Genomic DNA, 13,591 nt, shown 5'->3' on the forward strand with positions numbered 1-13,591 from the left:
CCTATGCCTGACCCTGCTCTATATTTGGACTCTGCGATGCATCATGACCGAAATGCACCATTCTATCCCAGCAAAACTCAATTGGCAGGAGGCACGAGTGCAAAGATGCACTTGCTGGAAACTGTTTGCATAACATATGCCTCCACTCTGCCTGGCTCATCCCTGCTGTTATTCTGTTCCTTTTGTATGAATTTGGCACTAAATTTTGTGTGAATCTAGCACTAAAAAAAGATTTCCCCAAAGCAGGAGTAAGAGGAACAGAAAGGAACATTTACCTGTGCTTGTTTCCTTTTTTAACCAAGTCCTCGATATCCATGATGGAGTCTGTCAGTTCCTTCTCTGTACTCTTTTCTGCAAGGACAGAAAGAATAGTTGCATTTACAGGAAATAGCTAAATAAATGCATCCTGTGAGAGCCTGTGTTTCCCTTCACACTTACTGGCTTCCATCAATAACTCTAGCCTTAATTGCCTGGACTGCAAGTAGAGCTTGACGCTATTTTTTGTGCCGTACCCATAAGCAAACTGCGCTATAGCTGCACCAGTGCTAGCAGTGCTTCAGCTACAGACAAATAAGCAGTGAGAAACACGCTGAAGGTTTAAGCCATTTGCTGAATTGTTTCAGTGCAGAGATGGCTTTGAAAGAAAGGAAAAGAAAAAGGGAAAAGAAAAGGACTGCTGCCCTCTCCATGTGAACAACAGTCATTTTAAACTGCATTAGGAATATAATCAAAGGGCTCAGTTTCCAGCTCCCATTCTAGATGGAAAGAAACAGTATAACTAAATACAGATGGATAATGAAAGGCCAGAGACTCTCAGGAGCAGAACAATATCTAACTATACCCAAATACTTAGTAGTGCACAAACTAATAAACTGTCTTAGTACTGCTTCCCCTCTCAGAATAAGTGGTCAGGTGTTTATTTAAGGCTGAGGCTGTGACAGCAAATCCTCATGATACGTTTCCAACTTCCAGGAATAGATCACTTGGACAACACACTGCATTGCTAAAACCTTGCTAGAAACAAGAGACTTCTTTTTTTCAAAAGAAATGAGTTCAGTTGTGTAATATTTTGCCAGGAGATGGGAACCTCTATGCTGTGCAGTGACCTCCTGGGGAGGGCCTACATCATGAAAGGCATGGTCCCTGCTGTCAGAACTGCCCAACAAACGGTGCTGGTTTCTGGCAGATGCTCTGACCCGTGGGTGGTTGAAATGACAGCCAGAATGCTGGAAGCAGAATTGAGAGCCGAAGTTCTACAGCACTCGGGCAAAGCATTATCCCATTTAATGGCTGGGCTGGATAATCTTATTTCTGTAACTATTATTCCCCAAACAACCTGCTTCTCCTCTATCATCACATGAACAGCAGCAACAGAAGCCTGTCAAGCAAGCCACTAGATAAGCCCATTTTCCCTAACAGCATTCACAATGCCAAGTCAGGTATTCATTTTTCATAGGAGCCAGGCCTTCATTTGCTGCTGTTTGATTTTTTTCAGCCCACAGGGAGACTTGCATGCATTTCCTGTTGAGAGCACTTATTCAGCCACAATACCACTGTATACGCACAGGACTAGCTATTCCAAAACAATTAAAACTGAGTTTTACACCTGTGGAATACCTTTGCTCCAAAAATCTCAATGTTTTATAATCAGTAATTCACTGCTCATGTGAAACAGGTTGCTTACCTATTTTACAAAGAAGGATGCTTTAAGTTAGGGACGATCCAACCTTAAGAAGTGGGCTGGACTAGAGGACCTCATGAGGTCCCTACTGTCTTATGACCCTATGAAACTGAGCTATAAGGAAATCATATAGTGGAATTATATAAGGGAAGTATATGTCCATGGCATAAGTAGGAACAGGCCCTTGGCTTGTAGATACACAGTGCTTCCCCCCCTTCCATACCATACACCAAATTGGCAAGGACTTCAGAGAAGCAACTCAATCTCTGGTTTTATTAGGAAGTCCAAATAACTATCATATTTATTTCCTAAATATTTATTGTTCCATCTGCCTTAAAGTGAACCCAAGATTTTCAGAACAGATTAAAAGGCTGCGTTGAAGTACTGTAGATTCAGCAGCTGCACTTGTCTTTTGCTGAAAGCTAGTCTGTCAATGGGTTTCAAATATAAAAATCCCTATACCTCTTGCATTTACATCATGTACAGGATTCTCTTTTGTGATGAGTAATGTCACTACGAAGAGTCAGACACAGGCACTATGTATGTATGGAAAAGTCTGGCACTGAAAATCGCAGACCCGAAAACAAGGGTAAAAATGCAGCACTCCAAACCACATCTACTGGAAATGAACATGAATTATAGTAGCAAACCAGGTCTTCTGCTCGTTACATGCCTTTTGGTACTGATATACACCCAGAGGCAAGAAAGAAGGAAACTCACAGAGATGGTGGGCAGTGGAGAGGTAGAACATGTTCAGCAATTCTACAGCAACTATGAGCTGATCAGGGAGGGGAACGCTGAAGCCCAGCGCCACAGAACAGACAGACACCACAAGGGCTGGGTTGCACTGGTAGAACTGCAAGTCTAAATATCAAGTGCAAGCTCTCTATAAAAGGATGAGTTATACCTGCTCACTTCTGCCACTGCCTGCTTCCTGGTATTGAACATGGCTAGTAAAATACAGAAGCAGAACGCTGGAGGTAGATTAGCAAAACATATGAAACTTTGAGCTGAAAGGAAGGTTATTTCTACAAATATAGCTGGGACAAATCTGTTCTCATCTCAGCTGGATTCCAGGTCACAGAGATTTAACACTAAACTACCAGTTTCTCTGAATGAGAAAGAGAAGCCTCAAGCGGAGAACAGACAGCTTACCACCACTCACGAGACCACTTCATTTCTTACCTTTAACTAGATGTACAATGGGAAGAAAAGAATAAACACCCAAGCAATCCATGACTGACAGGACTAGTCTGTGCCCGAACAGATTAAACCTACCCTTCTGTCTCGGAACACCTTTCTGGCAGTTAAAGGATACACCATTTCAGCAGCGTGCTGGTTGAACCCAAACCAAAGCAAACCATTTACAGGGTCTGTCAGGAATAAGACCAAGACAGCATACATGTTTTGACTGAACATTTCATTCTCCAGTCAGTCACTTTATCCTCCATCTGAGATGTGCTCTCTCTTTCAGACTGAATCACTTTTTTTAGTGAATAAAATGTTATCTACTGCTAGCATGCTACCCCAAACAGAATTTTCCTCCATTTTGGTATTCACACAGCAATACTTCTGCTTTCCCATACTGAACCTGACAGCTGACCTTTCCAGCCTCTGTAAGAAGATAGATTTTTAAGGGATTTTTTTTCCAGTCAATACAAAAGGCATTCCAAATTCATGACAGCAAATTCTATTTTCCTTCCAGTAATCAGCCGCTAGAATAATATGCTGGCTTACAACCTTAAACTTGGCTAGATGCCCATCACAGAAGCTGAAACATAATTAACCCAAAGGACCCTTTTTTCTCTTTAGATGACAACACACCATTTTCTATGCTTTCAAAAATTATTGTCTCAAGCCAGTCCTACCAGGAAATTGCTGATGGATATTTGAAGCTCTCAATACCTTGTAAGGCATCCACTGCAAAAAAAGCCTTGCATTTTGATTTAAAACATGTTTGTTTCATGTGTTCTAGAAATAACTGATTTGCTTCCTACCTCAAGCAAACTTTAAACCCTGTGAATAATACTGAGCAATGAGTGCACAACAGCAACACTTGCATTAGCCGAGGTATTGTGTGTAGTTATGGAACCATACAGGCACTGGTGGTCCAATGGACATTACCTGGCCATGGCTACTTTTACTGTGATTTCGCTTACAATCACTCAACTGTTTGTCCCCATTCATGCACACTAGTCTGAAAATGTGGATCGCCAAATATCTGCAAGTGTATTATAAAATATTTTCCTTATGAAACTGGAGATGTAGATTCTGATTTAATGTCTGAGATGTTATCCCTTGAATTTTAGCAGCTGGTGTCTTCACAATGCAAACGGGTTCACCCACCAAGGAAGATGGAAGCTTGCTTGTCCATGCTCCATTCTTTGAACAAACTAGAAAAACTTCATTCAAGAGCTAACAATTCACCACCTCTTTGTCCATTCCATGAGCTAACAAACCCACTAACAGTAAAATGCATGTGCGTTTATACACAGGCTGGTGGATTCTGCCATTCCCTTTTAATGGCTCCATCCACCTCTCCATCAGTTCCCTCTCCAAAAACCAGATCACCATCTCCACAGCCAAACCTACCTTCCACATTGTTGTAAAAATGGCAAGAGCGGGACGTCACCTTCATTCGGCACATGTAGATCTGCAAGATAATGTACATTTTGGTATCTGGTCAGGGGGAGGCACAGGGTAAATGTCCCGCTTCAACACAGGAAAGGACAAGCAGAGCTGGGTTTCTCTTAACTATATGGGCTGTGCATGCCTTCTTACCTGCATATGATTACTCTCCTGCTTCTTAACTTCAGGGTTGATACAAAGCTGCTCTCTAGAGCCCAACACACATACCTTTGGCCTGTTCAAACAGAAACACACATAAAAATACAAGAGGAAGGAAAAAAAGGCTTATGTAGGTAGAAGTTACTAGTATGTCAAGCATCACAAATGTGAAGCACTGGCTGAGCCACAGGGGCGCAGAAAAGAAACTTTGTGAAGGTCAAGGCTTCCACTTCTAGGTATCTCATTGAGAATGTAATAGTAAAAGTAACTGCAACAACAATCACCGCCACAACATTTGAGAATTTAAGTCATTCTGATGAGATTAGGAGGCAACCAGCAACACCTTGTCTACTCCAACAAAAACTGTCCCTACCAAATCTGGACCCTGCCAAGATTACACAGCAAGCCCCCACTACACATCATGGACCTAGAAAACCCTCCCTACTGAAACCTATTTCAGAGACAGTAAGACTAGAGCTAACTTACTGTAGCAGTTCTTACTAAAAGCAAGCCATCAAATTCCATAGATTTCATAGACATTAGGGCTGGAAGGGACCTCATAAGATCATCAGGTCCAGCCCCTGGCCCAAGTCAGCTGGGGTCAAAGGATCCCAGCAAGATAAGCACCCAGTGTAAATCTGACTGATTAAATTGCTAAACACTCTGTTTGCTACAGATAACTAAGACAGACCTTGGTGTAACACAGATGGAACTGTCCATACCAACTGTGCTCTAAACTGTTCCGTTCTGCAACAGCTTTCAGTTCTCTTCTTGAAATGTAAAAGAAAAGCCCCATAACCATAGAGTTTCATGAAACAATCACAGGCAGGCATGCAACCACACCACTGAGAAATCTGAACAAAGAAGACTACACAAAACAGATGAAACATTTTGCTTCAAACAAATTAAGTTTACAAGGTTCTAGGGAAAACAATGTTCTAAGACAACTTTGGAAGAAAAGTGAACCAAATAAAATGATGGCTGTGGACCAAGCCTGGGAAATTCTGGCAAAGGAGCGAAGAAAGGAGAAGAAATGAGCACTGCAGACTAGAGGGAGAATGGGCAGGAAGTAAGAGAAGTCTCATTTCTATCCATATGCATTAAGAGAATGGAACTTCAGCATCATTAGATACATATTTGTCCACCTCAATTCAAATAATCCCTCACATGATTGAGTATCTATCCCTTCACTCTAGCTGAGTTATATTTACCTGTAGACTGTATTCTTTAATTCACTAATGACCTGCGCAAGCTGCGAATGGGTTCTGGAGGCATAAATTATTTTAGGGACATCGGTGTAATAAGCTGCCAAATGGAGGAAAAAAGCAGAGAAAAACATTATTAGCACTAAACAGAAGGAAAAACTAAAGATATTATTACCCTCCTTTCCCAGCTGGTGCTATGGTAACAGCTCAACCAATGGAGGCATCAAGCAATTTTACAATCTAACTGTTCACAACCAAATTATGAATTAAGTGGATATTTGAATGCCCCGAGCAAAGTAAAAAGTTACATGAAGAAAGTAAGAAATAATGCTTCAGCTACTAAACTATGCCGTTGTGGCAGTAATAAGTACCTGGCAAGAACTGAAAATGGAAGACATACTAAGCAACCACTGACGTCCTTTCCTAAAGCCAAACAGCATAAGAAAACATGGCCCACATTTGGAGCATTTACCTGGGATATCAGCATCTGTGGCAGCACTGCCCCAGGACGCCATGGGTCTATCAGGGAAGAGCTCCACTCCATTCATGCGCTGTGCAATTTTCCGTGCTGAGATAGTATCCTTAAAATGCTCCCGCCAAGCTAGTGTAGAGCACAGGAGACACAAAGTCTTCCCTGTACCTGTGGGGCTCTCCAAAATGCCGTTCACCTTCTTTATGGATAAGGAAAACAGTGAGAGAAGCTCAAAGTAACTCAAGGATTCACTGATTACTTGACAGCATAGCATTTTCCTAGAAAAAGAGCATTTGCTTCACTATACTATTCATAGCTGCGTTCAAAGTTATCACAGTCTCTTATACCACACTCTAGAAACAGATACTTATATATCTTTGAAAGCATGTACACACACACACACACCCCTTCGAAACTACCATGTGAAGTGCTACCTGCAAAACTCATGACGCAAGTCAGTAGAACTCAATTCTAATTCCAGAGCCACGGTCTATTTTATTATTTATTTAAGAGAAACAGCCTCAGTCAACATTCAGATTTGAATAAATGAAAATATGATCAATTTCCGTGATAGGCCAAAACTGAAAATGATTACCGATGGCTATTGATTTCATAAGCAAAAAGAACACATATTCCACACTGCAGAATACAACTACAGAGTTTAAAATGGAGGAGAACCTGTCTCAGTGGGCCCAATTTTAAACATGTCAGGGCAGCATGCATTAGCTATTACAGCTTTAAAATGGTCTCACACTGCATTTTACACGGACTGAGAAGAGTTATACTTAGGTTCACGTTAGTCAGGGCAACTTATGCCCAAAGAATATTAAGAAAAGGCATTTTACATCCTGGTTTCAAATGACATTAGTTTTTTTATTTCTCATAACAGGGGCCAACTGCACAAGTAAGCAACCAACCAGCGCAGCTGGGGTGTGATCGCATGCTGGGCTGTCAGAGAGATCAAACTTTGCTAATGCTTCCACAGCAGAGCTCAGTTCTTTGTTCCATCCTACCCACGAACAAGCATCTCAGAGATATACTGCCATACACACTCCAGACAAAGAATAACCTGCATTGTGAAAAGTGTTTCCTTATTTGACATCCTTTCAATACGACTGTCTTGGGAGCTGCCAAGTAGATAAAACAGCAACAGGCACAATTTTAAAAAAAAAACCCAAAACGACAGATTGCCTGAACATAAGGATGACTTGGTTTTCTTTCCTTTTCCCAAGTTTAGGAGCGAGGCAAAGGGGGGGAAAAAAGATCACACTACTTAACTTTCTGCCAATGAATCTAACGCTTTAACATTGCTGGCGTTATTTTTTTAGCTGCACACTTAAAATATGAATCATGAAAAGTCAAGTCTGGTGGAGTGTGAAACAGGGTGTATATAGAACAGGAAAGGGAAAAAGCTTTGTAACTTTTACCAGTAGCTTTACATTGTGACAGGTTCCTTTAACAACTTGCAGACTGGATTGCTCTGAAATAAGCACCTTCTCAGTACATTTCACTGCTGCTTCCATAGACTGCCATTTATAATCAACACAAGAATTAAACTTCTGCAATGGGTCACCAGAAAAACAGCTACTGCGCCACAGACTCTTTTAATAGAGCCATTTAACTGTTTATTCCCACTTGACCAGATCAAGTGCAAAGGTATTTATGCTATAAGAAGGCTTCAGATGTTCTATTTGCAGAAACAGATTCATAGACTCATAGATATTGGGGTCGGAAGGGACCTACTGGATCATCGAGTCCCAAGGCAGGAAAGAGTGCTGGGGTCAGATGACCCCAGCCAGCTGCTTGTCCCAAGGTAGGGGAGAGCACCACCCACCTCCCTTGGAGCCCATTCCAGATTCTGGCAACCCTTCCCGTGAAGAAGTTCTTCCTGATGTCTAACCTGAATCTGCTCTCCGTCAGTCTGTGGCCATTATTTCTAGTTACTCCGAGGGGTGCCCTGGCAAACAGAGCAACTCCTATTCCTCGCTGTCTCCCCAATGAATCTGTCTTCCATGGCTGGTGAAGGCTGGGAGGCCCTGACTATAACATATGAAATGCTGGCTTATTTTTACATGGATTAGGTTAAACCAACCAAAGTGATTTTAAAAAAACTGCACAAAAAGCTTGCAATAAAAGAATATTTTTCTGCAAAATCTAGTTGGTCTAATAACAGAGATCACCTTGACCACGAGGTCTGATTCCTTTTGCCTCTACACTAATACAGCTACAACCTAGATGCCTGACACAAACAGCCTTGCCTTGGAGCTGGGTTATTCCGAGAACTGATCTTCCCCCGCATCACCCTGTTAAAACACAGCACACCTTGGAAAAATGGCTTGGCCCGTGAGCAGCCCCCAAGTGCTGTATCTAGAAGGGGCCATTCGAGAAGCAGGGATACGCAACCCTACCTGCATTCCCGCAACAGAGCCCCCCCAGCCCAGCATCTGAATATCTCCTGAAACTCACCTTCTGCAGGCAGTCGAGCACCCGGGACATGTACGCCTCCTGGCACGCGTATGGCTGGAACGGGAAGTCCACCGTGATGCCATTCAGCACGATCTTGGGCATGCTCACACCAGCAGGCCTGCAATCGAGAACCCGCTCCATCGCACACCATCCCCGGCCCCGCACCCTTGGCAGGCGTGCCTGGCATCTTAGTGAAACCAATTAAAGCAAGCTCCCTGCTTCCAGCTCATTTTTAAGCGGCGCCTTGACCTGTCATCTGCAGTGCTGCTGCTGCAGTGCCACCCCCCGGAGCTCCATGCCTTTGCCCCTGTGCCCCCCGGACCCCCGCCTCGCCCCACGGCCCGTGCAAGCCCCTGCTGCCAGGGCTGGGGGGGGGGCGCGCGCAGGGGTTGTCATAGCAACACCCCCCCCGACCTCTCACCTCCGCGGCGTTCACAATCCCCGCGCCTGCTCACGTGGCCCGGACGTGCCCACGTCACTTCCGGCTCCCGGTGTCACGGGTAGTTGGAGGTGGGGCGGGTGTTACCATAGGAGCGGAGAGAGGAGCTTAGGGGCCCAAGTTCGAGTCCTACCTCCTCCCCCCGCCCGCATGCGAGCCCCACCCCCCCGCTGCTGAGGGGGAAGCCTGGGCCTACAGGGCCCCCCAGAGGCCTGGCCAGGGCGAGTGGCAGCCTCCGGGCGATGGTTTCGGGGGTTGAAGCCGGGACCCCCGTCTCTGCTCGAAGCATAACACCAGCACCTGGTTTTGAGGCAGTGCTGAGGGAGTCACTTGCTTCACGGCTCGTTATGATCCTTCCTCAACGCTCCCTTCCGACTGCATTAACGACCTGCTCTCCATTTTCAACCGTCTCGATGTTCCACGGCTCGAGCGGATCGTTTCTCTGCAGCTCCTGGTTACGTAGCTCCGACTTCACAGCCCTGCGGATTGTGTCGACCTCCTTCCAGCGAAGCTGCGCGCAGCCTTTCGACGTGCAACGTTTCAAGTTGCAACGTGTCAGCGTACAGCGAACGAACAGCACTTCCGACACTTATAAACGGACGCCCCATTTCGACTTTCTGACGTCAGTTTTGGCTTTACGTTCCCGACGTCGCCCGTCCCCTCGAGAACATCTGTCCAAACTGCCTTGGATGCCCTCTTGACGAAAGCAGACAAGACTCCCGAAGAACCTGCAGCCAGGACTCCTGAGAAGCCTCCAGCCAAGAGCCCTTAAAACGACCGGCCAAGTCACCTCAAAAGTCCTTCCAAATCCATACGATTGCTATTTACAACATAAACACATTCATATAATGTAGCTATAATTGATCGAGTACAAAATTCTGGGTTATTTTTGGAGAAAATCGGGTATCGGGCCTTGGTTCAGGAACCGGTCCCCCATTTATAACACCGTTTCCTATAGGAAAATTGGTTTCGAGTGTCAATGTTTCAATTTAAGACACGGTTTTCAGGAACCAATTGTGTCGTAAGCCCGAGGACCGCTTGTATTTGTTTTCATTTTGATGTTCAACTGAATACAGGCGGTCCTTGACTTCACAATGTTTGCATTACAATGGACGGCACTCAACAACATCTATAAATTGACACCCTGTTTCGACTTTCCGACGTTGGTTTTGACTTTATGGCACTCAATCCGACGCGACGCCAGTGGGAAAAACCGGTGCTGTGTGACGACATTTTGACTGAAGACATTTTCAGGAACCAATTGTGTCCTAAGTCCAAGGACAGCCTGTAATACAAACCGAGGCCCCTCGTGTATGCGTAGAGCTTCTAGTTGCTTTTTAGTGGGAGAAAAGCATGTGCGGTGTCACACGGGATGGTGCACCACACCAGCCGCACCCCGCTTTTCAAAATCCTCAATCCACCCTGAGTGATGCCCTCGACCGTTAATTTCTCTTGGACGCACTATCTGCTTTGCTGGTGGAGGCTGGCTGCTGTCCTGGCTGACACAAGCTGCATTTCAGCAACGTTGCATATAGGAAGACTGTGAAGCCGCTGAGGACGTTGGTGAAGAGCTCTGTATGTCTAAGGTACATGTGCCTGTATTTCATTATACTGAGCTTTGTAGCGTCTGCAGCAAGAAAGAGGACTGCACTCTGACAGGTGTCCTTTGTTACTGGGAAGTGTGCGACTCCTTTGTTCTCTGCTTCCCTTCAGCACACGTCTTTCAACCTTCAGTTTTTTGCCAGTAAATCAGTGTCACTGCCCGTGTCTGGGGATTGCTGCAGTGCAATCTCGTTCATTCGAACCAGAGGCTGTTCCCAGATGTAGGTGCTCACAACACTTTCCAGCTCATTGTGGATGATGTACTGGCCTAAGGCCAGGGAAATCTTAGCAACCTATAAAATATTGAATAAAAGAGGGGTGTGGCTTACCTACATTCTCAGATCGTGATGACAGTGTATTTCACAGGAGCATACACGCTAGAGATTGAAGGAAAATCAGGTATCATCCAGTATATCTCCCTGTAAACAATTATGTTATTGCTGATATTCTTGCTATATGCTGCAGCTATTCTGTAGACAATCACTGGGTAATGTTACCAAAACCTTACAGATGCAACTTTGTGATTTCCTTGAGCTAATGTTATCTGGCTTGTAAATTGTTTGAATGGCAGCTATTATGCTACAGAATTACATATTTTAAAGCCACTTAGAACTGGGTTTATAAACTCCAGTTTCCCAGCTCCTCTATATTATCAAAGTCTCTGTATGTTCAATACATTTAAGTATACCTTAATCTTAATACCTTAATATTTAACTATACCGTAATCTTTAAGATGTAATGACTTCTACAAAACATATCAAATTAAAAAGTCTAGCACTGGATCCGTCTTTTGAGGGTTTGGAATGAAAGGAAATATACTTCCTTTTCCACCTGTTCTTGCTATCTCTCCGTGTTATAATTCAAACATTTCTCAGCTGATTTTGCTCAGACTTTTGAAGATGCAGACTTTTAGGGCGAATGGAAGCACATAAGATTTCAGCCCCAAACAGTGTGTTTGGGAAAAGAAGGAGATGCTGTCAGGGTATGGCTTCGGGGGAAGCTTGTTATGGAGAGGAAAGGTTTGCATTCAGCCCTAGGTGGGCTGGGTGCTTTCTCCCCTCACTCTCACTCTAACATACACAGTTCTCTTTCCGTACAGCGGCAAGTAAAATAACCATTGCCTTTAATTGTATTATATTGCTTGCTACAATCTGTATTACCATAATAGCATTTACTGCTGTCCTAAAGGAGGGGAAGCTGGAAGGTTCCCAAACCCAAGCAGCAGAAATAAGTCAGCAGATGCTCTGCTGTTCAGGGTCCAATGTGACTCAGCATTGGCTAGACGCTATCTTTCTGTATGATTATTTCTCTGCACCATTTACCTTGTTTGACCATGTCTGCAGCTCCAGTGTTGCCATCTCTCTCTCTCTATTGCTACATCATTTTCTTCTCCAAACTTGCAAGGGAAATCTTGGAACACAACCAATAACACCCCCCCTCCCCCAAATGCAAGTCCGAAAGATTATTTGTTCGTCATGATAATGCACTTTGGCAAGTGAAATATACTGGTAGACTCTTACTGAAGCTGGAGCATATCTCCATGCTGTGAGCAATGCAGGAGATTAAAAGACAGGATACTGCTGGTTATTGCTCAGAGTCACAGAACCAGTCGTGCATTTAGGCAAACAATTAATAAATGGTCTGTGAATTGTATAGTGTTACCCAGAGCTCTATGTTTTATTGGCTTGTGTACATGAGACTTATTTTTAAAGGCGTGATACCTCGCCAGTGCTGGTGGAAAGAAAAAGGAGAGGCAGGTTTTTGCTTATGCTGTGGATCTGTATTCTTTGCTCCATTTGCTGGTTCCCCCGTTTTATCTGCACCATCACAAGTTCTATGCCCTTGAGCAAGTATCTGTCCTTTTCTGCCTCAGTTTCTTCATGTATTAAAAGTGATAGCATCACTTACTTGACAAGGGTATTGCGAGGTTGCCTGAATTAACATTTTTTAATCTTTGCTGTCTTCAGAGCCTGGTGGCACATGACATTCCTTGTGTAGTTTAGCTTTTGGTCCCACAAAATCCATATATATTTGTCTAGGGTGTGTCTAAAGCCAACACATGTGTCTGGGAGATAATGGATGCTGTATCTTGTATCAGAGTTTGGGATCTATTTCCTGAGCTGTCCATAAGGAACAAAATCATTTATGACTAACATCATAAGGCCCCATGGACACGTTATAGGAAATAGGCTCCTTGCTTTGTATATGGATAACATACCAGTGGGGATACAACATTTTGAAGGGGTTACGCTACGGAAAAGGAAACCAAAAGTACAGGTATGTATTCCAAGCTCTGGCTTTGAGACATATTTAGGCAAGCTTCTTGTTTAATTTTTTACCAGGTTTCTAATATGTGAAGATGGCACCTACCTTCTTGAAAGGTGTTTTAAAGAGGCTACAATGAAGATGCAAGGTTGTGTTGATGGTAGGGAAAAAGCTTGGGGGAAGGGGAGTATTTTTTTGCATGTTCACTCAGATATGGTAACTGGCCAGTTTTAAAATGGTAAGATGGATAAATCAGTTGTAGTTTTAATGTGGTTAAAAAAAATTTCTTTTAAAATATTATTCAAAATAATTATTCCATCCACACAGGGATTCAACTTAATAACTTATTGTATTACCTTTAAATGGGAAACAAAGCCTGGGAGCTGTCACTTGAGATATTCACACAGTGTTCCAGTATTTCTTTGCCATTGACCCAGGGGTGGGCAAAATGCAGCCTGCCGGCCAAATGAAGCCCACCAGGCCATTCTACCTGGCCCACAGGGCCCCTAAAAAATTTAGAAAATTAATATTTATCTCCCCTGGTTGCCTGTCATGCGGCCCTCAATGGCTTGCCAAAACTCATAAGCAGCCCTCCGCCCAAAATAATTGCCCACCCCTGCATTAACCAATGTAGTCATTGTTTGTCTTTAAGTTAGGCAATGAACCATGAAAGA

General features: G+C 43.8%; 2 protein-coding genes across 2 annotated transcripts in view; one reads left to right on the forward strand and one right to left on the reverse strand.

Moving 5' to 3' along the window:
• RTEL1 (regulator of telomere elongation helicase 1) overlaps positions 1 to 8,894 on the reverse strand; it is a 73,770-nt gene extending 64,876 nt beyond the window's left edge. Inside the window, exons 1-6 of the mRNA XM_090064099.1 lie at positions 8,612 to 8,894; positions 6,146 to 6,344; positions 5,680 to 5,773; positions 4,463 to 4,544; positions 4,274 to 4,334; positions 276 to 351 (exon numbers count right to left, since the gene is read on the reverse strand). Of these exons, the coding sequence (XP_089920225.1) occupies positions 276 to 351; positions 4,274 to 4,334; positions 4,463 to 4,544; positions 5,680 to 5,773; positions 6,146 to 6,344; positions 8,612 to 8,752 (653 nt within the window). The 5' untranslated portion in view covers positions 8,753 to 8,894. The remainder of the gene's footprint in view (positions 1 to 275; positions 352 to 4,273; positions 4,335 to 4,462; positions 4,545 to 5,679; positions 5,774 to 6,145; positions 6,345 to 8,611) is intronic.
• Positions 8,895 to 9,155: 261 nt separating this feature from the next.
• The window catches only part of STMN3 (stathmin 3), a 37,057-nt gene continuing 32,621 nt past the window's right edge, over positions 9,156 to 13,591 (forward strand). The window contains exon 1 of the mRNA XM_090064425.1: positions 9,156 to 10,636. The gene's annotated coding sequence lies outside the window, so the exon portion shown is untranslated. The remainder of the gene's footprint in view (positions 10,637 to 13,591) is intronic.

This window comes from Crocodylus siamensis, chromosome 10 (genome assembly GCF_052110815.1).
Source record: "Crocodylus siamensis isolate JL-2025a chromosome 10, ASM5211081v1, whole genome shotgun sequence".
NCBI classification, from domain to species: Eukaryota; Metazoa; Chordata; order Crocodylia; family Crocodylidae; genus Crocodylus; species Crocodylus siamensis.